Raw genomic sequence first — 26332 nt, 5'->3', positions numbered from 1 at the left:
AATGGAACTGATGATGGCAAAAAATCTGAAGAGATTTTGGTGATGATAATGCAAGGATTTGTTGAGTCGGGAATTCAATCCTTCTATGTTGTTGATTGTTCTTGGTCCACTTGTCAGGTAGTGGTTCCATAGACCGATAGGAACAAAGCACCATAGTCAACCCATGTCGCCTCAACAGTCACTGACCTCCTCACTGCATGGCACACCCGTGAAGATCCGGAGTAGAAGAGGCCTTCGGCAACCCATGCTTGCCGTAAAAGGTGACTATGCTTGTCGTAAACAGCGACTAACGGGATCCGGTGGTCTGGCTCGCTGACTTGGTTGATACATGTCATCGATCCCTATTTCGTGGATCGATGCTCATGATATCAATCACTGCATTGTCTGGTCCAGACTAGATTATTTACAGACCGCCGTCATATAGCTGGAATATTGCAAACCACCACTGCATGGCACCTCGGGAGTCGCTTCCATTGCTTCTATCCATGTGTCCTGCACCAACCAGAGGAAGTCCAGCTGCTCTCCCGTTCCATTTTTGGACCTCGGGGTCTTCTGTGTATAATACTGCTAGGCCAAAAGTTTCGTCTTCCTCCAGATGGCTTGTGCAAAGTAGAAGAAGCACCCTTACAAATCTGGAATTAAAGGTTGGCTGTTTGGATTGCTGGAGCTTCAAAATCAGTCTAGCTTATGACAGGAAGGGAGGGATGTGGGAGGTCTTAAACAGTTCTTGTTTGCTGAAGAAGCGGTCGTATGCTACTCTTTGATGTTCTGGGAGCAGGCCGACTACCAGAAGGATCATTGGTGGACCCTTCCTGGCATGCAGTCGCGGGCAAGGTGAGATGACCCATACATATAAATCGCCTTAGCAGACTAGGTGGAAAAGAACACCATCTTATCTTCGTCGCCGTCAGTGAGGAGCGGGAATCTGTGCCCATCCTTGGTCTGGGTTCTGGAAGTCTGCACGTGTCTGAGGAAGCGGTGGGATAGTTGTTCGTTTGTGTCTGCACATGCCGCTTGAGACACTCGAAAGTGATGGTAGTCGCAGTGTCTCTGTGTAGGTGGCCTAGTTCCCTATAAGTCTGTACCGAAAAGTCTGGCAGTGTCACGAGCGAGGTGACGGTCCGAAGTTTTTCGGACATTACCAACAGTGGTACATTTGCCTCTGCACTGCTTGTTGTTTTGAACTGATTCTGAAGTCTTATATGAAGCTTGTAATTGTGATAAATAAAACTGATTAAGCGTGTATTGAACTGCGATGTATGCGAACACACCAGGACACAATAATCTAATAAATCTACAATTTTGTACAGTGTTCAACTTGAAAATTCCTGCACAAATAATAAATGTAGAAATTGTGACTGTAAATATGTAGATTTGGCGAGTTTCATCCATCCCCGCTGAAAGTAATGCTGATCATTAAGTCGCTATGTATCAGTTCACTTGCTTATAAAAGTGTTAGCATAAGTTGAAAATGTTCGTTAGGTAAACAAAATGTAAGGACAGATATCTTTATTCAGTACAATACAGGTACATTATGATATGGAGCATTATGGCACAGATGAAAGGACGTTATGGTAAATGGATAATCATAGCACAAATGTGGTGGGTCATTATGACACAGATGAAAGTACGTAATGATGGATGGATTATTATGACAGATGAAGGTACGTAATGATGGGTGGAGCATTATGGCATAGATGAAGGTACATTATGGTGAATGGATCATTACGGCACAGATATGTATAACCACGGATGAAGTACATTATGGTGAATGGACCATTGACTCAGATGAAGGTACGTAATGATGGATGGATCATTATGACACAGATGAAGGTACGTTATGGTGAATGGATCATGACACAGATGAAGATACGTTATGGTGAATGGATCATGACACAGATGAAGGTACAATATGGTGAATGGGTGATAGGAACAGAAGGTACGTTATGGTAAATGGATCATTATGACAGATGAAGGTACGTTATGGTAAATGGATCATTATGACACAGATGAAGGTACATTATGGTGAATGGATCATTATGACACAGATGAAAGTATGTAATGATGGATGGATCATTATGACACAGGTGCGTAATGATGGATGGAGCATTATGGCACAGATGAAGGTACGTTATGGTGAATGGATCATTATGACACAGATGAAGGTACGTCATGATCAGTATTCACAGATGTTTCCATATCTTCAGTCTTCTTTTTAAAGGAAACGAGGAAGCGATCACCGTAAACCGCAGTTGACCTGTCAACATGTATGAACCTTGACATCTGCTATTTTCCCACACTTGTTACACACCTGCAGTATGTCACATGATCTCGCGTGGGAATGCACTCTTCGTGACTTGAAGAAATATCGGATCCGTTTGAAGAACCGTTGAATCTTCTTGAAATGTACCTTCTTTCTACGTCGCAGGACTAATTCGCAGTGTTTTTCCTCTGTCGAAGACATCATCTCACAGTTCTGCAAGGTGAGTTGGCTGCTTGCCTGGCTGTTGTGTCCATCACACCTGCTTCTGTCCATGCTGGAGTCAAGGTCGGTCGTTCTGGGGTCAAGGTCATCCATGATATCACGGTCATCTGGGCAGTACTCTTCGAGTTGAAGCGACGTGATCTTTTCGGTGACGACTTCGTAGTCGTTGTTGGTCAGGAAGACCTCGTCATCTATGTCGTCAGGAGTGACGTCATTAGAAGCGGGCAGGAGGGTGCATGGCGCATTCACGTTGAGGTCGTGAAGTGCTTTCTTCATACAAGCATGGGAGGCTTTGTTTTTGGAGAGGAATTTCGTCAGGTCGGCAGAGTCTAGGCCCGGATACAAGAAGTAAGTCATGGGCTGGCGCTTCTTGCTTGGAGACTGGATTATAACATAAAATCATCAGTGTCACATTTGGTTGGGTTTTAAAAAGAAAAGTATTTTTATGACATTTTCGGGATCATTTTATTTTTACTATAAAATCTCAGGCCGTATCTCAGATAATTACCCAGATGTTACATGCACCCACTCACTTTTGGATAGAATCCCTTCTGTTGTTGAGACAACCGATCGTATGCAGTTTCTTTGACAATTATCACGTCCGCGCATCAATTATTTGCATAGCTTGATGGGCTATACAGGTGGGTGTTTTTACTACTAGAGGGGAATCATGGACAGCATATACATATATAGACAAGCACAAACACGGATGAATGCACAAGAAAAACGTTTTTTCACTTACCAGCGCTGGCGAAGTTTCATCATGGATCATGGTGGGCAAATGGTGAGCCTGGAGCCTGGAGCCTGGAGACAGAACGTTTGCTTCTTGATACCAATTCATATATACTTATATCTATCGCTAGACTATAACAGACTTGAAAAGTCGGAAAAGCACAGCTGCTTTGGTTTGGTTGGTTGGTTTGTTGTTTAACGCCGCACTCAGCAATATTCTAGTTATTTGACGGCGGTCTGTAAATAATCGAGTCTGGACCAGACAATGCAGTGATTGATATCATGAGCATCAATCCACGCATGCATGGACATGCATCAACCAAGTTAGCGAGCCTGACCACCCGATCCCGTTAGTCGCCTCTTACGACCATTGGGTTGCTGAAGACCTATTCTAACCCGGATCTTCACGGGTCGGGGGTGAGAATGGAATGGTCTTGTTCTGCAGTCTCGAATGACTGGGTCAGGGATGAAGGGAGCAGGGGTAGGATTAACGTTAGGATCAGAGTTAGGTAATCAGAGAAATGGGACGACGGAAGTTTTTGTAATAGCGAAAAAAATCATTGTGGGGGTTCCTCAAATAAAAAATGTTTTCTTTCCTTACACACTATAATAGTGAGAGTGAGTGAAAGAAAGTAGCTACGGATTTTTTTATGAAGCTGGATGTAATATTTTCAGTCAATTATCACTATTTCATTAATAAATACACAATGGTTTCAATTAAATATGTAATGTTATTTCGTTACTAAATACACCCTATGATACACATGCGATGTAATATTTTCAGATAATTATGTAACACTATTTCATTAATAAATGTACATTGATTGATTGGCATTGTTATGAACGGAGCGATTGCTGCAAGAACTAAACAATGTTCCCGGTAACATTATTATTAACATACTATATTAAATATTATAATCTGCACTACTTGGATGTAAAAGACACATTTAAACAGCGAAAACAAAGAAGTAAACAACACTGTACCTAGAGGTGTCTTGTTCCTGTTGTAGAATGTACAATTCACACGTGGTGGTCAGCTGTCCGGTACCGGTCAGACAAATGTTCGTTATATACCCAGGGTTAACCGGAAACAACTCAGATGTGATTACACGGCATTCAGCAATAAACTTCCTCATTAACACCGACCCGCCTTGAAGCGGCTTAATCTCCCCCGTTGAAGGCTACGTGAGACAGTGATCACGCATCTGTTTTCATAACTATGCAAAGCTGAGACGAGGTGCTAGTTGAGAGCCATAGTGTTTGTTTCTCCATTGAAGTTAGGCATGGTCAATTTGATATATGTTTAAATACTAATTTAGTGATGACCTTCAATCTGCCGACACGTGGATACGCAACGTTGAGTTGAATCAACACGCAGTTTTTCCTCTGTTTCTAAAATACATATACTGATATTTGACATTTTACTTCAATCACCAATCATATCTTACCAAAGTAAAAAAATAAATATTTTTTATTATGAAAAGCTTTGCCACGTTTTTAACAGTTCATGGACATGTTATATGATACGTATACAAGGAGATGTAACTTCATAATCAAATCCCACATGTCTTATCAAATATTTAACTATATATTTGTGTGTATGATATTAAATTAAGTCCATACGTTTCCGGGGATTACATATTTAAACAAACATAACAGGATGAAATTATATGTGTGTGTAATAAAGGACACTCTAATAAAACGCTTCTACTTGCGTATTGTCACTATTTCCATTTTTCCTCAAACAGAAATTATTCCAGCAAATACATGGGAAAAAGTCTCTGGTTTGCTGTAAATGGTGGGTGTCCTGAAAATCTGTGTTGTAAAAACAATGTTCCACTCCTTCGTTTAGAGAAAAAAATATTGTTTGTCTTAAAGCAAAGACTAAAAACAATATTCTTCCACGAAACACCACAAAACAGGGAAAATCTTCATCATACATTCCTCACCACTCGCCTCTTTCTATAGTCTACAAGAAGACATTCGACTTGTCCCGGAATGATACGAGTGGTCACGAATGCTTCGACGTAGAGGTTTTGGGGGAAAACAAGCAAACACAAATCTATGACGTGAATTTATTATACAAACATAGATTTATTGTTTTTCAAAGTATCGGTTTTTAAAATAACAATATTATTTGTAAAAATGTTGGAAGAGAATTATTTCATTAAGAAGTAAAAGCGTGACGTCCCGCCCATATCGATCTTCTTTGGGGTTGTTTTTCAAGTACAAATGTACATATAAAAATTTAGGTGTATAGTTTAATAAAACACATCCGAGTGTTTGTACGAAGGATGCAACCGAGTGGCGTCAGGGTTATAAACAATCTCAGTCTGCTTTGTCTTGTGGTAGCGAGAAATAAGATCTGATTTTAATGAGAATAGGTTTTAAATCTCATAAACCTCAAGGAAGTGTTTTTTATCTAACTTATTTTAGTTAGCACAGTCGGGATTTAGGAAACAATTTCAAACTGCGGATAATATATTTGTTATCCAGTCTTTAATGCATATTTTGAAACTTTACACAAAGGCATTTCATACTGTATGGAGAGTAGGACTGGTCGAAAATGCAAAGCATTCGAATTGAAGGCCGAAATCTAACGTTAGTTAAGAATATGTACAGTAATATTAAATCAATGGTACAATCAAATAATGCAGAATGGGAATATTTCCATTGTCAATCAGGTGTCAGACAGGGCGAAAATCTATCACCATCACTGTTTTCAATATTTATAAATGATCTTGAACCGTATTTTACAAATCAAGGATGTGAAGGGGTTGCATTGGATTGTGTATCAGAAAATGACATCACAGTATGGTTACAATTTCTAGTATTACTCTATGCAGACGATACATTCCTGTGTAGCGCTTCCCCATTTGGGTTACAAAAAACCCATTGGACTCATTTAATCAATTTTGCCTAAAATGGAAGTTTAATGTAAATATCTCAAAAATCAAAATTATTATTTTCGGTGAGGGCCCAGCCAAATCCGCCAAAATAGGATTTTATTTTTTTGGAAAGATACTGGAAATTGTTGTTAATTGTATATACCTAGGCATAAATCTTCACAGAAATACAAAAACGTTTCTTTTGTATAAAGTTACCAACAGCAAACGCGACAAAGGCAATATACTGTCTAATAGAATGAGCAAGAAACGTTAACCTGCCGTTAGTTTGTCTATTGAAGGGGGCACGGGTGGCCCAGTCGTCTAAGGTGGCGCGATTCGCTGTGCAAGGCTGCGTCCCTTGGGCACGCCAGAAACCTCTGATTGTGGGATCGAATCCCGGTTCGCCCCGATTATATTTCTAGATTTGTCAGCACCATACCCGTGCTCGTGGGTTTCACCGAAGTGGTAAACGTCCGAGACCTGCATCACTACGGGCTTTCCTCCCACATTAAGCTGACACACCGCGATATAACTGGAATACTGTTAAAAACGGCGTAAAACCCAACTCACTCACTCACTATAGGGAAGACATTTCCTGACTGTCGCTAATCGCAACAGTTTCACGATTGTATCGCCAAAACCCAATTCACTCACTCAATCACTCAATTGTCTATTGAAGGCCTTTGATGCGACTCGTCACGATGAGGCTGAAATATTGCCGATGTGACGTTACATATTAACTCATTCATTTCGCTGTGATGGTAGTACCAATTCTCCTCTACTGTTCCGAAATAAGGAGTTTTTTAAAAACAAGATCTGATTTTAATGAGATTGTAGAGAAAATGCAACTGAAATTTTTAAATTACTGGTCTGAGGAATTCAACACCGAATAAAAAAAATATTATGGATTATGGGAGACTAGGCAGGGAATCCCTTAAAATTAAGGTATTTAAACGGATGATCTCTGGCCTCAATTAAAGAATTTTACCGGGTCCACAACGTTATCTCAGATTGCATATAATTATACGACACAAGATTATGATGCAAATCAAACATCTTATAAATGTATAGAAACAGAAATACTATGAGATACTAGAGATACTATGATACTATGTATGATAACGGACTGTCAGAATGGCCATTTATTTGCTCAACGCCATGGGTGGTTTCAAAGGTCCAAAGAATTCTCAAAGATCAATTTATTAAAAAGTGACGAGAATTTATTTTATGAAGTTCAAAAGGTTTATATTACCAACATTTGAAAATGGTCTTTTACATCCAAACAATATATATTTACCGATTCTAAAATTTTGCGCATCAAATCATTATTTGAAACAGGCGGTTTGTGTGCCAGAAACATCGACCAAAGAGTAAACCAAAACATTTGAAGATTAGATCAAGAACGGTGTGACAGGATGCATCCGTCTATGTAATTAAACATTTCTCCATTTTGGTCTTTTTTGGCTTCACCCTTTTGGCGCTTTTCTTTACATACTTTCTTGATCTAGTTTTCAATGTTTTGGCACAATCTTTGGCTGATGTTTCGAAGTTTATTTCTCTTCTTATAAGAGGATGTTGTTTGTTCTTATCTTTTGGCCCTGATTTAGAGAATACCATCTTTAGGCACATGACATTCTATTTCTTAATAATATATTAATAAATATTGATGAATGGCATACACATGAGTTTTTTTTCTTTCCTTGGATTTGATAACGACTAGGTGACAGCAATACAGCAGGATAAGCAGCTGATCCCATTCTTATCTTGAAGTTGTTAACAGAGTAAACCAATTATCCAATGAAGATATACAGGAGATATTTGCCGTATTCCGCTGTGTTGCTGTCTTCTAGCCCATTGTCTGCAGGCTGAATCTGAGATGGAAACCCCGAAGTCTATACACATGGTTAATCATTGCAACAAGGGCGGTCGGGTAGCCTAGTGGTTAAAGCGTTCGCTCGTCGCGCCGAAGACCCGGTTTCGATTCCCGACATGGGTACAATGTGTGAAGCCCAATTCTGGTGTCCCCCGCCGTGATATTGCTGGAATATTGCTAAAAGCGGCGTAAAACCATACTCACTCACTCACTCATTGCAACAAAGCTGGTGATATTTTACGATTACTTCACTTACTACAAGTTACATACATGCGTGGAGGATCGAGAGTGATCTCCCTTCGCTGTTTGTTTTTGTGTCACCGAGTCTTTATTTATATGTTTGTTTGTTGTCTAACGCCAGACTCACCAATATTCCAGCTATATGACGGTGGGCTGTAAATAATCAAGTCTGGGCCAGACAATCCAGTGACTGACATGATGGGCATCGACCTACTCATTTGGGATATGATGACATGCATCAACAAATTGTTAAGTGACCAACTCTGACCACCCGGTCCCGTTCGTAGCCCCTGACGACAAGCATGTGTTGTATATAGCTGGAATATTGCTGAGTGTGGCGTTGAACAAGATCACTCTCGGTCCAACAATGCTGAATGTCACAACAGGTCATTACGACCAGATTACCAAGTACATTACCCTACAATTAAACGCCGGGTATCCTGACTTGGGTGAGCCGGGGATATAGCTGGGAATATGCTGTAGACCCGGCGCTAATTTCGTAAACACAACATGTACAAATGAAAACAAGCAAACAAACTGACTCAACCAGCCGGTCATTAAGCTTTTATTGCCCGTGCATGTGGTGGGAATGGATGGACCGGCCCCTTGGACAACATTTTCTAGACCAATGAACGAAGGGAGACCACTCTTTTCACACTATTTTCGCCGGTGTATCAGTGGAGATTTCAGTTTCCTAGAGAATTTTGCTGTCTGTCCTTCCGCAACAATGAGTGCAGTAGTCCCGGTAATCGTAAACGTACATCACGTGCTACACACCAGACAACACTTCCCGTTGAACACGAACGGGACATGCTAGCAATTAAATACGTTCATGCAGTTAGCCAGTTCATACTCGGGCTCAAAACAAACAAACTGCACTTCTTTTTATCAACCACGGAAACCATGACAACGGCCGCCACACCAGCATCTGCTTCGTTTAGTTTAGTCGTTTGCTTTTGCGCCGAAAGTTTAGTCTTTTAATTTCTCCAGTGTCCATGCAATTTCTCCACTGAATGTCGCAACAAATGGCCCCGTCCACAAGTATTTCGCCATCATGCAAGTTGCATATAAACCCGACATTGAACTGTCAGTCATACCCAGGACCCTAGCTTATAGATTGCCACTTCCGTTTCTGTGATAAAGTTATGAAATAGCGATAAAGATTCTTGGCTGAGAATGAATGCTTAATCTTACTTATTGGTACTAATATTAGCACGGATTTGGAGAGTGACTATTTGGGGCTTGACAACGAAAAGAGACGTTTTGGTGGTGAACAATTACATATCCGGCGTTTGGATATGTAGGCAGCGCTTTGAAACATCCAAATCCGGAGTGTTTAGCCTCATGACGTGCAGCTAAAGCTGGCCGTTTGGTCTTGCCGGAAATGGACGATGACGCCTCGTTTTGACATGTTCTCCGTAACGTAGTTACCGTTGTTGTGGCCAACGTCCCCTCTGTTTCTAACAGATTCACTATCGCTCTTGCTCACTATCGCTCTGCATTTCGTTGACTACAGCATCCTTTCGAGATCTTCTACTGACAAGATGTTTACTAGGCTGCATATTCAAGGTATTTAAGAAGGCAGTTATTGTATTTTAAAGTGTTTAATACGTAGATTAGTACTGAAATTGCCAGTAGTTTGACAGCAGTATTGGTGGTGGTGACATGGCCGCCATTTGCAATTTTCAAAGTTCAGAAATATGCATCTTTTTAATGTCTATTCTGCTGCTGAAATGACTGTTGTCTATTTATTGGCATGAAGGATGATGTTGTTAAATCATTATAGATGTGATTTATGTATATGAGATGTATTTTTGGTATTTATTGATCGGTAAACTGCTCTTTCAAACGTACGGCATACAACACATCAATTAAATGCCCGTTTTAATTTTTCTAACGCCTTCTCGTTGCCCCATACACCTCTGAGCGTGTGTCCGTCCGTCTGTTCCCCCATTTAAATACAAAGCATTAAATAAGAGCTGTACAACGTTCTGTAGAGGTGTGCGGCGTGTATTTTATCTATATTTGTAGACTTGAGGCCCCTTGTCTTGTTTTGGCAAGGTAGTACAGTAAAATCATGTAAACTCGCGTACACTCGAAATATCGCTCGATACTAGGTAACTTACTAGTCTCTGAAGAGTTCCTATCGGCCCTATGGTCTAATATCGGCAAACCGCTTGTCTGGAAGTACGCATATTTCTCTATCTTTTGGAAGACCCCTATAAGTTTGAGTTAACGAGGTTTGATTGTACCCGATCTATTGTGGTCTATTGTGTATTTAAATGCGTTGTTTGGGTTATTTTCAGCACGGGAAGACATGATCCGGTATCATGTCACTCCTGCTGCGAGTTTATGGCCGTCGCTGGATGAGGAATCCGACTGTGTATGTATTTCATCTAGTATTCGGCGGAATAGTTTGCTTCTGTTGCCCATGTGTCGATGTCCTGTTGAACGTAACAATGCACGTGACTTTTCTCACTATCCATTATTGTCTTGAAAATAGCGCCATAACGCCCCTCTCCCAATTTCACATTTACATTTTTGTTTCGACCAGCATGTTTGTTGTGGCATACCGCCTCAATTCAAGTGTAATGTGTGGCTATCACTCTGAGTTTCTTTTGCCCTTTTTCACTTGAACACCTCCCATAAACCTCGCCTACTGACCCTCCTTTATCCCTCCCTCCCCCATCACTGATCTAGCGTCCCCAGGCTGCGTCCTCAATCCCCTCTCCCGACCCCCTGAGTGTTTTCACACCGTTCTGGGCCCGCCCTGACCACGGCGAGACGCTCCCCGCCCCAGTCACCATCACCTACGTCGATTGCTATCTTGCCCCTAGTGACGACGACAGTGCCTACTGGGTGTATGAGGACGAGGACGACGACAGCTTCGTGGAGGACCGAGAGGTTCATCCTCTGAGGAAGGCACTGGGGAGAATGGCTGCCTTCTGGAGGAGAATCTTCTCGTAGATTTCTCATCCAGTGTGTGTGTGTGTGTATGCGTGTTTGTTAAAGTATGTGTGTGCGTTTTGTATGTATGTTTGAGAGTATGTTTGTATGTGTGAGAGGTTGTGTTTTGCATGTTTGATTGGGTGTATGTGTGAATGTGTGAGAGGTTGTGGTTTTTATGTTTCATGTTTGGTTGGTTGTATGTGTGACAGGATGTGTTTTGCATGTGTGATTGGGTTAGCATGTGAGAAGATGTGATTTGCATGAGTGACTGGGTGAGAGGGTGTGTTTCGCACGTGTGACTGGGTGTAAGTGAGTGTCTTTGTGTGAGATGATGTGTCTTGCATGTGTGAAAAGGTGTAACTATGTGTGAGAGGGTGTGTTTTGCACGTGAGTTGGGTGCAAGGGTGTGTCTGAGTGTGAGATGATCTTCTTGTACTTGGGAGTGGGTGTATGTGTGATGATTAGTTTTGCAAGTGTGTCTGCGTATCGGTGTATGTGTGTATGAGAGAGAGAGAGAGAGAGAGAGAGAGACACACACACACACATAGAGAGAGAGAGAGAGAGAGAGAGAGAGAGAGAGAGAGAGAGAGAGAGTATGGATTGGTGTCCGTTTATCTAAGAAAACATTTCTCCATTTTGGTCTTTTTTGGCTTCACCCTTTTGACGCTTTTCTTGATCTAGTTTTCAATGTTTTGGCATACTCTTTGGCTGATCTTTCGAAGTTTGTTTCTCTTCTTATTAGAGGACATTTTTTGTGCTCATCTTTTGGCCCTGATTTAGAGAATCCTATCTTTAGGCACATGCCATTCTATTTCTTAATAATATATTAATAAATACTGATGAATGGTATACACATGAGTTTGTTTTCCTTCCTTCCTTGGATTTGATAATGACTAGGTGACAGCAATACAGCAGGATAAGCAGCTGATCCCATTCTTATCTTCAAGTTGATAACAGAGTAAACCAATTATCCAATGAAGATGTACAGGGGATATTTGCCGTATTCCGCTGTGTTGCTGTCTTCTAGCCCAGTGTTTGCAGGCTGAATCTGAGACGGAAACCCCGAAGTCTATACACATGGTTAATCATTGCAACAAAGCTGGTGACGGAGCACTGGATATTTTACGATTACTTTTCTTACTACAAGTTACATACATGCGTGGAGGATCGAGAGTGATCTCCCTTCGCTGTTTGTTTTTGTGTCACCGAGTCTTTATTTATATGTTTGTTTGTTGTCTAACGCCAGACTCACCAATATTCCAGCTATATGACGGTGGGCTGTAAATAATCAAGTCTGGACCAGACAATCCAGTGACTGACATCATGGGCATCGACCTACTCAATTGGGATATGATGACATGCATCAACAAATTGTTAAGTGACCAACTCTGACCACCCGGTCCCGTTCGTAGCCCCTGACGACAAGCATGTGTTGTATATAGCTGGAATATTGCTGAGTGCGGCGTTGAACAAGATCACTCTCGATCCAACAATGCTGAATGTCACAACAGGTCATTACGACCAGATTACCAAGTACATTACCCTACAATTAAACGCCGGGTATCCTGACTTGGGTGAGCCGGGGATATAGCTGTGAATATGCTGTAGACCCGGCGCTAATTTCGTAAACACAACATGTACAAATGAAAACAAGCAAACAAACTGACTCAACAAGCCGCTCAATAAGCTTTTATTGCCCGTGGTGGGAATGGATGGACCGGCCCCTTGGACAACATTTTCTAGACCAATGAACGAAGGGAGACCACTCTTTTCACACTATTTTCGCCGGTGTATCAGTGGAGATTTCAGTTTCCTAGAGAATTTCGCTGTCTGTCCTTCCGCAACAATGAGTGCAGTAGTCCCGGTAATCGTAAACGTACATCACGTGCTACACACCAGACAACACTTCCCGTTGAACACGAACGGGACATGCTAGCAATTAAATACGTTCATGCAGTTAGCCAGTTCATACTCGGGCTCAAAACAAACAAACTGCACTTCTTTTTATCAACCACGGAAACCATGACAACGGCCGCCACACCAGCATCTGCTTCGTTTAGTTTAGTCGTTTGCTATTGCGCCGAAGGTTTAGTCTTTTAATTTCTCCAGTGTCCATGCAATTTCTCCACTGAATGTTGCAACAAATGGCCCCGTCCACAAGTATTTCGCCATCATGCAAGTTGCATATAAACCCGACATTGAACTGTCAGTCATACCCCAGACCCTAGCTTATAGATTGCCACTTCCGTTTCTGTGATAAAGTTATGAAATAGCGATAAAGATTCTTGGCTGAGAATGAATGCTTAATCTTACTTATTGGTACTAATATTAGCACGGATTTGGAGAGTGACTATTTGGGGCTTGACAACGAAAAGAGACGTTTTGGTGGTGAACAATTACATATCCGGCGTTTGGATATGTAGGCAGCGCTTTGAAACATCCAAATCCGGAGTGTTTAGCCTCATGACGTGCAGCTAAAGCTGGCCGTTTGGTCTTGCCGGAAATGGACGATGACGCCTCGTTTTGACATGTTCTCCGTAACGTAGTTACCGTTGTTGTGGCCAACGTCCCCTCTGTTTCTAACAGATTCACTATCGCTCTGCATTTCGTTGACTACAGCATCCTTTCGAGATCTTCTACTGAAAAGATGTTTACTAGGCTGCATATTCAAGGTATTTAAGAAGGCGGTTATTGTATTTTAAAGTGTTTAATACGTAGATTAGTACTGAAATTGCCAGTAGTTTGACAGCAGTATTGGTGGTGGTGACATGGCCGCCATTTGCAATTTTCAAAGTTCAGAAATATGCATCTTTTTAATGTCTATTCTGCTGCTGAAATGACTGTTGTCCATTTATTGGCATGAAGGATGATGTTGTTAAATCATTATAGATGTGATTTATGTATATTAGATGTAGTTTTGGTATTTATTGATCGGTAAACTGCTCTTTCAAACGTACGGCATACAACACATCAATTAAATGCCCGTTTTAATTTTTCTAACGCCTTCTCGTTGCCCTATACACCTCTGAGCGTGTGTCCGTCCGTCTGTTCCCCCATTTAAATACAAAGCATTAAATAAGAGCTGTACAACGTTCTGTAGAGGTGTGCGGCGTATATTTTATCTATATTTGTAGACTAGAGGCCCCTTGTCTTTTTTTGGCAAGGTAGTACAGTAAAATCATGTAAACTCGCGTACACTCGAAATATCGCTCGATACTAGGTAACTTACTAGTCTCTGAAGAGTTCCTATCGGCCCTATGGTCTAATATCGGCAAACCGCTTGTCTGGAAGTACGCATATTTCTCTATCTTTTGGAAGACCCCTATAAGTTTGAGTTAACGAGGTTTGATTGTACCCGATCTATTGTGGTCTATTGTGTATTTAAATGCGTTGTTTGGGTTATTTTCAGCACGGGAAGACATGATCCGGTATCATGTCAGTCCTGCTGCGAGTTTATGGCCGTCGCTGGTTGAGGAATCCGACTGTGTATGTATTTCATCTAGCATTCGGCGGAATAGTTTGCTTCTGTTGCCCATGTGTCGATGTCCTGTTGCACGTAACAATGCACGTGACTTTTCTCACTATCCATTATTGTCTTGAAAATAGCGCCATAACGCCCCTCTCCCAATTTCACATTTACATTTTTTTTTCGACCAGCATGTTTGTTGTGGCATACCGCCTCAATTCAAGTGTAATGTGTGGCTATCACTCTGAGTTTCTTTTGCCCTTTTTCACTTGAACACCTCCCATAAACCTCGCCTACTGACCCTCCTTTATCCCTCCCTCCCCCATCACTGATGTAGCGTCCCCAGGCTGCGTCCTCAACCCCCTCTCCCGACCCCCTGAGTGTTTTCACACCGTTCTGGGCCCGCCCTGACCACGGCGAGACGCTCCCCGCCCCAGTCACCATCACCTACGTCGATTACTATCCTGCCCCTAGTGACGACGACAGTGACCACTGGGTGTATGAGGACGAGGACGACGACAGCTTCGTGGAGGACCGAGAGGTTCATCCTCTGAGGAAGGCACTGGGGAGAGTGGCTGCCTTCTGGAGGAGGATCTTCTCGTAGATTTCTCATCCAGTGTGTGTGTGTGTGTATGCGTGTTTGTTAAAGTATGTATGTGCGTTTTGTATGTATGTTTGAGAGTATGTTTGTATGTGTGAGAGGTTGTGTTTTGCATGTTTGATTGGGTGTATGTGTGAATGTGTGAGAGGTTGTGGTTTTTATGTTTCATGTTTGGTTGGTTGTATGTGTGACAGGATGTGTTTTGCATGTGTGATTGGGTTAGCATGTGAGAAGATGTGATTTGCATGAGTGACTGGGTGAGAGGGTGTGTTTCGCACGTGTGACTGGGTGTAAGTGAGTGTCTTTGTGTGAGATGATGTGTCTTGCATGTGTGAAAAGGTGTAACTATGTGTGAGAGGGTGTGTTTTGCACGTGAGTTGGGTGCAAGGGTGTGTCTGAGTGTGAGATGATCTTCTTGTACTTGGGAGTGGGTGTATGTGTGATGATTAGTTTTGCAAGTGTGTCCGCGTATCGGTGTATGTGTGTATGAGAGAGAGAGAGAGAGAGAGAGAGACAGAGAGAGAGAGACAGAGAGAGAGAGAGAGAGAGTATGGATTGGTGTCCGTTTATCTAAGAAAACATTTCTCCATTTTGGTCTTTTTTGGCTTCACCCTTTTGACGCTTTTCTTGATCTAGTTTTCAATGTTTTGGCATACTCTTTGGCTGATCTTTCGAAGTTTATTTCTCTTCTTATTAGAGGACATTTTTTGTGCTCATCTTTTGGCCCTGATTTATAGAATCCTATCTTTAGGCACATGCCATTCTATTTCTTAATAATATATTAATAAATATTGATGAATGGTATACACATGAGTTTGTTTTCCTTCCTTCCTTGGATTTGATAATGACTAGGTGACAGCAATACAGCAGGATAAGCAGCTGATCCCATTCTTATCTTCAAGTTGTTAACAGAGTAAACCAATTATCCAATGAAGATGTACAGGGGATATTTGCCGTATTCCGCTGTGTTGCTGTCTTCTAGCCCAGTATTTGCAGGGTGAATCTGAGACGGAAACCCCGAAGTCTATACACATGGTTAATCATTGCAACAAAGCTGGTGACGGAGCACTGGATATTTTACGATTACTTCACTTACTACAAGTTACATAGATGCGTGGAGGATCGAGAGTGATCTCCCTTCGCTGTTTGTTTTTGTGTCACCGAGTCTTTATTTATATGTTTGTTTGTTGTTTAACGCCAGACTCACCAATATTCCAGCTATATGACGGTGGGCTGTAAATAATCAAGTCTGGACCAGACAATCCAGTGACTGACATCATGGGCATCGACCTACGCATTTGGGATATGATGACATGCATCAACCAATTGTTAAGTGACCAACTCTGACCACCCGGTCCCGTTCGTAGCCCCTGACGACAAGCATGTGTTGTATATAGCTGGAATATTGCTGAGTGCGGCGTTGAACAAGATCACTCTCGATCCAACAATGCTGAATGTCACAACAGGTCATTACGACCAGATTACCAAGTACATTGCCCTACAATTAAACGCCGGGTATCCTGACTTGGGTGAGCCGGGGATATAGCTGGGAATATGCTGTAGACCCGGCGCTAATTTCGTAAACACAACATGTACAAATGAAAACAAGCAAACAAACTGACTCTACAAGCCGCTCAATAAGCTTTTATTGCCCGTGCATGTGGTGGGAATGGATGGACCGGCCCCTTGGACAACATTTTCTAGACCAATGAACGAAGGGAGACCACTCTTTTCACACTATTTTCGCCGGTGTATCAGTGGAGATTTCAGTTTCCTAGAGAATTTCGCTGTCTGTCCTTCCGCAACAATGAGTGCAGTAGTCCCGGTAATCGTAAACGTACATCACGTGCTACACACCAGACAACACTTCCCGTTGAACACGAACGGGACATGCTAGCAATTGAATACGGAGTTCATTCTCGGGCTCAAAACACAAAAACTGCACTTCTTTTTATCAACCACGGAAACCATGACAACGACCGCCACACCAGCAACTGCTTCGTTTAGTTTAGTCGTTTGCTATTGCGCCGAAAGTTTAGTCTTTTAATTTCTCCAGTGTCCATGCAATTTCTCCACTGAATGTCGCAACAAATGGCCCAGTCCACAAGTATTTCGCCATCATGCAAGTTGCATATAAACCCGACATTGAACTGTCAGTCATACCCCAGACCCTAGCTTATAGACTGATCTCCGAAAGAAATATATAAAAGATTATTTAATAGCAATGTCACCGATAAACGCCTTTGTAGTTATGCTGACGACAAAGAACGAATCAAATATATTAAATCTTTCTCTTTATATTAAGCATGCATTAGCCAAAAGAAATGAATTAATCAAACAACGTGTATATCCCAAGGTGTAACAAATGTAATTGTATCTATATGCGTAACTCTTTCTTGTATATGGGCCGGTGGCCTTTTGTACAATAAACTTCTTTGACTTGACTTGACTGCCACTTCCGTTTCTGTGATACAGTTATGAAATAGCGATAAAGATTCTGGGCTGAGAATGAATGCTTAATCTTACTTATTGGTACTAATATTAGCACGGATTTGGAGAGTGACTATTTGGGGCTTGACAACGAAAAGAGACGTTTTGGTGGTGAACAATTACATATCCGGCGTTTGGATATGTAGGCAGCGCTTTGAAACATCTAAATCCGGAGTGTTTAGCCTCATGACGTGCAGCTAAAGCGGGCCGTTTGGCCTTGCCGGAAATGGACGATGACGCCTCGTTTTGACATGTTCTCCGTAACGTAGTTACCGTTGTTGTGGCCAACGTCCCCTCTGTTTCTAACAGATTCACTATCGCTCTTGCTCACTATCGCTCTGCATTTCGTTGACTACAGCATCGTTTCGAGATCTTCTATTGACAAGATGTTTACTAGGCTGCATATTCAAGGTATTTAAGAAGGCGGTTATTGTATTTTAAAGTGTTTAATACGTAGATTAGTACTGAAATTGCCAGTAGTTTGACAGCAGTATTGGTGGTGGTGACATGGCCGCCATTTGCAATTTTCAAAGTTCAGAAATATGCATCTTTTTAATGTCTTTTCTGCTGCTGAAATGACTGTTGTCCATTTATTGGCATGAAGGATGATGTTGTTAAATCATTATAGATGTGATTTATGTACATGAGATGTAGTTTTGGTATTTATTGATCGGTAAACTGCTCTTTCAAACGTACGGCATACAACACATCAATTAAATGCCCGTTTTAATTTTTCTAACGCCTTCTCGTTGCCCTATACACCTCTGAGCGTGTGTCCGTCCGTCTGTTCCCCCATTTAAATACAAAGCATTAAATAAGAGCTGTACAACGTTCTGTAGAGGTGTGCGGCGTGTATTTTATTTATATTTGTAGACTAGAGGCTCCTTGTCTTTTGTTGGCAAGGTAGTACAGTAAAATCGCGTAAACTCGCGTACACTCGAAATATCGCTCGATACTAGGTAACTTACTAGTCTCTGAAGAGTTCCTATCTTTATGGTCTATGGTCTGATATCGGCAAACCGCTTATCTGGAAGTACGCATATTTCTCTATCTTTTGGAAGACCCCTATAAGTTTGAGTTAACATATATCTATTGCGGTCTATTGTGTATTTAAATGCGTTGTTTGGGTTATTTTCAGCACGGGAAGACATGATCCGGTATCATGTCACTCCTGCTGCGAGTTTATGGCCATCGCTGGATGAGGAATCCGACTGTGTATGTATTTCATCTAGCATTCGGCGGAATAGTTTGCTTTTGTTGCCCATGTGTCGATGTCCTGTTGCACGTAACAATGCACGTGACTTTTCTCACTATCCCTTATTGTCTTGAAAATAGCGCCATAACGCCCCTCTCCCAATTTCACATTTACATTTTTTTTCGACCAGCATGTTTGTTGTGGCATACCGCCTCAATTCAAGTGTAATGTGTGGCTATCACTCTGAGTTTCTTTTGCCCTTTTTCACTTGAACACCTCCCATAAACCTCGCCTACTGACCCTCCTTTATCCCTCCCTCCCCCATCACTGATGTAGCGTCCCCAGGCTGCGTCCTCAACCCCCTCTCCCGATCCCCTGAGTGTTTTCACCCCGTTCTGGGCCCGCCCTGACCACGGCGAGACGCTCCCCGCCCCAGTCACCATCACCTACGTCGATTACTATCTTGCCCCTAGTGACGACGACAGTGACTACTGGGTGTATGAGGACGAGGACGACGACAGCTTCGTGGAGGACCGAGAGGTTCATCCTCTGAGGAAGGCACTGGGGAGAGTGGCTGCCTTCTGGAGGAGGATCTTCTCGTAGATTTCTCATCCAGTGTGTGTGTATGCGTGTTTGTTAAAGTATGTGTGTGCGTTTTGTATGTATATTTGAGAGTATGTTTGTATGTGTGAGAGGTTGTGTTTTGCATGTTTGATTGGGTGTATGTGTGAATGTGTGAGAGGTTGTGGTTTTTGGAGAGTGGCTGCCTTCTGGAGGAGGATCTTCTCGTAGATTTCTCATCCAGTGTGTGTGTGTGTGTATGCGTGTTTGTTAAAGTATGTGTGTGCGTTTTGTATGTATATTTGAGAGTATGTTTGTATGTGTGAGAGGTTGTGTTTTGCATGTTTGATTGGGTGTATGTGTGAATGTGTGAGAGGTTGTGGTTTTTATGTTTCATGTTTGGTTGGTTGTATGTGTGACAGGATGTGTTTTGCATGTGTGATTGGGTTAGCATGTGAGAAGATGTGATTAGCATGAGTGAATGGGTGAGAGGGTGTGTTTCGCACGTGTGACTGGGTGTAAGTGAGTGTCTTTGTGTGAGATGATGTGTCTTGCATGTGTGAAAAGGTGTAACTATGTGTGAGAGGGTGTGTTTTGCACGTGAGTTGGGTGCAAGAGTGTGTCTGTGTGTGAGATGATTTTCCTTGTACTTTGGAGTGGGTGTATGTGAAGATCAGTTTTGCAAGTGTGTCCGCATATCGGTGTGTGTGTATGAGAGAGAGAGACAGAGAGAGAGAGAGAGAGAGAGAGAGAGAGAGAGAGAGAGGGGAGAGAGAGAGAGAGGCGAGAGAGAGAGAGAGGGGGGAGAGAGAGAGAGGGGGGAGTGAGAGAGGAGAGAGAGAGGGGGGAGAGAGAGAGAGTATGGATTGGTGTCCGTCTATCTAAGAAAACATTTCTCCTTTTTGGTCTTTTTTGGCTTCACCCTTTTCTGGACACATGTTCTTGTTCTAATTTTCAATGTTTTGGCATACACTTTGGCTGATCTTTCGAAGTTTATTTCTCTTCTTATTAGAGGACATTTTTTGTGCTCATCTTTTGGCCCTGATTTCGAGAATCCTATCTTTAGGCACATGCCATTCTATTTCTTTATAATATATTAATAAATATTGATGAATGGTATACACATGAGTTTGTTTTCCTTCCTTCCTTGGATTTGATAATGACTAGGTGACAGCAATACAGCAGGATAAGCAGCTGATCCCATTCTTATCTTCAAGTTGATAACAGAGTAAACCAATCATCCAATGAAGATATACAGGGGATATTTGCCGTATTCCGCTGTGTTGCTGTCTTCTAGCCCATTGTCTGCAGACTGAATCTGAGATGGAAACCCCGAAGTCTATACACATGGTTAATCATTGCAACAAAGCTGGTGACGGAGCACTGGATATTTTACGATTACTTCACTTACTACAAGTTACATAGATGCGTGGGGGGATCAAGAGTGATCTCCCTTTGCTGTTTGTTTTTGTGTCACCGAGTCTTTATTTATATGTTTGTTTGTTGTCTAACGCCAGACTCACCAATATTCCAGCTATATGACGGTGGGCTGTAAATAATCAAGTCTGGACCAGACAATCCAGTGACTGACATCATGGGCATCGACCTACTCAATTGGGATATGATGACATGCATCAACCAATTGTTAAGTGACCAACTCTGACCACCCGGTCCCGTTCGTAGCCCCTGACGACAAGCATGTGTTGTATATAGCTGGAATATTGCTGAGTGCGGCGTTGAACAAGATCACTCTCGATCCAACAATGCTGAATGTCACAACAGGTCATTACGACCAGATTACCAAGTACATTACCCTACAATTAAACGCCGGGTATCCTGACTTGGGTGAGCCGGGGATATAGCTGTGAATATGCTGTAGACCCGGCGCTAATTTCGTAAACACAACATGTACAAATGAAAACAAGCAAACAAACTGACTCAACAAGCCGCTCAATAAGCTTTTATTGCCCGTGGTGGGAATGGATGGACCGGCCCCTTGGACAACATTTTCTAGACCAATGAACGAAGGGAGACCACTCTTTTCACACTATTTTCGCCGGTGTATCAGTGGAGATTTCAGTTTCCTAGAGAATTTCGCTGTCTGTCCTTCCGCAACAATGAGTGCAGTAGTCCCGGTAATCGTAAACGTACATCACGTGCTACACACCAGACAACACTTCCCGTTGAACACGAACGGGACATGCTAGCAATTAAATACGTTCATGCAGTTAGCCAGTTCATACTCGGGCTCAAAACAAACAAACTGCACTTCTTTTTATCAACCACGGAAACCATGACAACGGCCGCCACACCAGCATCTGCTTCGTTTAGTTTAGTCGTTTGCTTTTGCGCCGAAAGTTTAGTCTTTTAATTTCTCCAGTGTCCATGCAATTTCTCCACTGAATGTCGCAACAAATGGCCCCGTCCACAAGTATTTCGCCATCATGCAAGTTGCATATAAACCCGACATTGAACTGTCAGTCATACCCAGGACCCTAGCTTATAGATTGCCACTTCCGTTTCTGTGATAAAGTTATGAAATAGCGATAAAGATTCTTGGCTGAGAATGAATGCTTAATCTTACTTATTGGTACTAATATTAGCACTGATTTGGAGAGTGACTATTTGGGGCTTGACAACGAAAAGAGACGTTTTGGTGGTGAACAATTACATATCCGGCGTTTGGATATGTAGGCAGCGCTTTGAAACATCCAAATCCGGAGTGTTTAGCCTCATGACGTGCAGCTAAAGCTGGCCGTTTGGTCTTGCCGGAAATGGACGATGACGCCTCGTTTTGACATGTTCTCCGTAACGTAGTTACCGTTGTTGTGGCCAACGTCCCCTCTGTTTCTAACAGATTCACTATCGCTCTTGCTCACTATCGCTCTGCATTTCGTTGACTACAGCATCCTTTCGAGATCTTCTACTGACAAGATGTTTACTAGGCTGCATATTCAAGGTATTTAAGAAGGCGGTTATTGTATTTTAAAGTGTTTAATACGTAGATTAGTACTGAAATTGCCAGTAGTTTGACAGCAGTATTGGTGGTGGTGACATGGCCGCCATTTGCAATTTTCAAAGTTCAGAAATATGCATCTTTTTAATGTCTATTCTGCTGCTGAAATGACTGTTGTCTATTTATTGGCATGAAGGATGATGTTGTTAAATCATTATAGATGTGATTTATGTATATGAGATGTAGTTTTGGTATTTATTGATCGGTAAACTGCTCTTTCAAACGTACGGCATACAACACATCAATTAAATGCCCGTTTTAATTTTTCTAACGCCTTCTCGTTGCCCCATACACCTCTGAGCGTGTGTCCGTCCGTCTGTTCCCCCATTTAAATACAAAGCATTAAATAAGAGCTGTACAACGTTCTGTAGAGGTGTGCAGCGTGTATTTTATCTATATTTGTAGACTAGAGGCCCCTTGTCTTTTTTTGGCAAGGTAGTACAGTAAAATCATGTAAACTCGCGTACACTCGAAATATCGCTCGATACTAGGTAACTTACTAGTCTCTGAAGAGTTCCTATCGGCCCTATGGTCTAATATCGGCAAACCGCTTGTCTGGAAGTACGCATATTTCTCTATCTTTTGGAAGACCCCTATAAGTTTGAGTTAACGAGGTTTGATTGTACCCGATCTATTGTGGTCTATTGTGTATTTAAATGCGTTGTTTGGGTTATTTTCAGCACGGGAAGACATGATCCGGTATCATGTCACTCCTGCTGCGAGTTTATGGCCGTCGTTGGATGAGGAATCCGACTGTGTATGTATTTCATCTAGTATTCGGCGGAATAGTTTGCTTCTGTTGCCCATGTGTCGATGTCCTGTTGAACGTAACAATGCACGTGACTTTTCTCACTATCCATTATTGTCTTGAAAATAGCGCCATAACGCCCCTCTCCCAATTTCACATTTACATTTTTTTTCGACCAGCATGTTTGTTGTGGCATACCGCCTCAATTCAAGTGTAATGTGTGGCTATCACTCTGAGTTTCTTTTGCCCTTTTTCACTTGAACACCTCCCATAAACCTCGCCTACTGACCCTCCTTTATCCCTCCCTCCCCCATCACTGATCTAGCGTCCCCAGGCTGCGTCCTCAATCCCCTCTCCCGACCCCCTGAGTGTTTTCACACCGTTCTGGGCCCGCCCTGACCACGGCGAGACGCTCCCCGCCCCAGTCACCATCACCTACGTCGATTGCTATCTTGCCCCTAGTGACGACGACAGTGACTACTGGGTGTATGAGGACGAGGACGACGACAGCTTCGTGGAGGACCGAGAGGTTCATCCTCTGAGGAAGGCACTGGGGAGAGTGGCTGCCTTCTGGAAGAGGATCTTCTCGTAGATTTCTCATCCAGTGTGTGTGTGTGTGTATGCGTGTTTGTTAAAGTATGTGTGTGCGTTTTGTATGTATGTTTGAGAGTATGTTTGTATGTGTGAGAGGTTGTGTTTTGCATGTTTGATTGGGTTTATGTGTGAATGTGTGAGAGGTTGTGGTTTTTATGTTTCATGTTTGGTTGGTTGTATGTGTGACAGGATGTGTTTTGCATGTGTGATTGGGTTAGCATGTGAGAAGATGTGATTTGCATGAGTGACTGGGTGAGAGGGTGTGTTTCGCACGTGTGACTGGGTGTAAGTGAGTGTCTTTGTGTGAGATGATGTGTCTTGCATGTGTGAAAAGGTGTAACTATGTGTGAGAGGGTGTGTTTTGCACGTGAGTTGGGTGCAAGGGTGTGTCTGAGTGTGAGATGATCTTCTTGTACTCTGGAGTGGGTGTATGTGTGATGATTAGTTTTGCAAGTGTGTCCGCGTATCGGTGTATGTGTGTATGAGAGAGAGAGAGAGAGAGACACAGAGAGAGACACAGAGAGAGACAGAGAGCCACAGAGAGAAAGACACAGAGAGAGAGAGAGAGAGAGAGAGAGAGAGAGAGAGAGAGAGAGAGAGAGAGAGAGAGAGAGAGAGTATGGATTGGTGTCCGTTTATCTAAGAAAACATTTCTCCATTTTGGTCTTTTTTGGCTTCACCCTTTTGACGCTTTTCTTGATCTAGTTTTCAATGTTTTGGCATACACTTTGGCTGATCTTTCGAAGTTTATTTCTCTTCTTATTAGAGGACATTTTTTGTGCTCATCTTTTGGCCCTGATTTAGAGAATCCTATCTTTAGGCACATGCCATTCTATTTCTTAATAATATATTAATAAATATCGATGAATGGTATACACATGAGTTTGTTTTCCTTCCTTCCTTCCTTCCTTGGATTTGATAATGACTAGGTGACAGCAATACAGCAGGATAAGCAGCTGATCCCATTCTTATCTTCAAGTTGTTAACAGAGTAAACCAATTATCCAATGAAGATGTACAGGGGATATTTGCCGTATTCCGCTGTGTTGCTGTCTTCTAGCCCAGTGTTTGCAGGCTGAATCTGAGACGGAAACCTCGAAGTCTATACACATGGTTAATCATTGCAACAAAGCTGGTGACGGAGCACTGGATATTTTACGATTACTTCACTTACTACAAGTTACATAGATGCGGGGAGGATCGAGAGCGATCTCCCTTCGCTGTTTGTTTTTGTGTCACCGAGTCTTTATTTATATGTTTGTTTGTTGTTTAACGCCAGACTCACCAATATTCCAGCTATATGACGGTGGGCTGTAAATAATCAAGTCTGGACCAGACAATCCAGTGACTGACATCATGGGCATCGACCTACGCACTTGGGATATGATGACATGCATCAACCAATTGTTAAGTGACCAACTCTGACCACCCGGTACCGTTCGTAGCCCCTGACGACAAGCATGTGTTGTATATAGCTGGAATATTGCTGAGTGCGGCGTTGAACAAGATCACTCTCGATCCAACAATGCTGAATGTCACAACAGGTCATTACGACCAGATTACCAAGTACATTGCCCTACAATTAAACGCCGGGTATCCTGACTTGGGTGAGCCGGGGATATAGCTGGGAATATGCTGTAGACCCGGCGCTAATTTCGTAAACACAACATGTACAAATGAAAACAAGCAAACAAACTGACTCAACAAGCCGCTCAATAAGCTTTTATTGCCCGTGCATGTGGTGGGAATGGATGGACCGGCCCCTTGGACAACATTTTCTAGACCAATGAACGAAGGGAGACCACTCTTTTCACACTATTTTCGCCGGTGTATCAGTGGAGATTTCAGTTTCCTAGAGAATTTCGCTGTCTGTCCTTCCGCAACAATGAGTGCAGTAGTCCCGGTAATCGTAAACGTACATCACGTGCTACACACCAGACAACACTTCCCGTTGAACACGAACGGGACATGCTAGCAATTAAATACGTTCATGCAGTTAGCCAGTTCATACTCGGGCTCAAAACACACAAACTGCACTTCTTTTTATCAACCACGGAAACCATGACAACGGCCGCCACACCAGCATCTGCTTCGTTTAGTTTAGTCGTTTGCTATTGCGCCGAAAGTTTAGTCTTTTAATTTCTCCAGTGTCCATGCAATTTCTCCACTGAATGTCGCAACAAATGGCCCCGTCCGCAAGTATTTCGCCATCATGCAAGTTGCATATAAACCCGACATTGAACTGTCAGTCATACCCCAGACCCTAGCTTATAGATTGCCACTTCCGTTTCTGTGATAAAGTTATGAAATAGCGATAAAGATTCTTGGCTGAGAATGAATGCTTAATCTTACTTATTGGTACTAATATTAGCACGGATTTGGAGAGTGACTATTTGGGGCTTGACAACGAAAAGAGACGTTTTGGTGGTGAACAATTACATTTCTGGCGTTTGGATATGTAGGCAGCGCTTTGAAACATCAAAATCCGGAGTGTT

General features: G+C 42.4%; 1 protein-coding gene across 1 annotated transcript; it reads right to left on the bottom strand.

Annotated features, from left to right (window-relative positions):
* Positions 1-2260: 2260 nt before the first annotated feature.
* Positions 2261-3257, bottom strand: LOC139445810 (uncharacterized). The gene is made up of 2 exons (XM_071227037.1): positions 3228-3257; positions 2261-2866 (listed from the first exon to the last, which is right to left on the bottom strand). Exons 1-2 carry the CDS (start codon positions 3255-3257, stop codon positions 2261-2263), a joined length of 636 nt encoding a protein of 211 aa, XP_071083138.1.
* Positions 3258-26332: the final 23075 nt, after the last annotated feature.

The sequence above is a fragment of the Haliotis cracherodii genome, unplaced genomic scaffold (assembly GCF_022045235.1).
Source record: "Haliotis cracherodii isolate W230 unplaced genomic scaffold, xgHalCrac1.p SCAF_6, whole genome shotgun sequence".
In the NCBI taxonomy this organism is placed as follows: domain Eukaryota; kingdom Metazoa; phylum Mollusca; class Gastropoda; order Lepetellida; family Haliotidae; genus Haliotis; species Haliotis cracherodii.
The sequence above is the reverse complement of the archived record's forward strand: the minus strand, read 5'-3'. Positions and strand labels throughout refer to the sequence as shown.

Bases quoted from the DNA above. Each gene is read 5' to 3' on its own strand.
- LOC139445810 (XM_071227037.1), bottom strand. From the start codon at position 3,257: ATGATCCATGATGAAACTTCGCCAGCGCTG. The intron at 2,867-3,227 runs GTAAGTGAAAAA...GTTATAATCCAG, and splicing joins ATGAAACTTCGCCAGCGCTG to TCTCCAAGCAAGAAGCGCCA.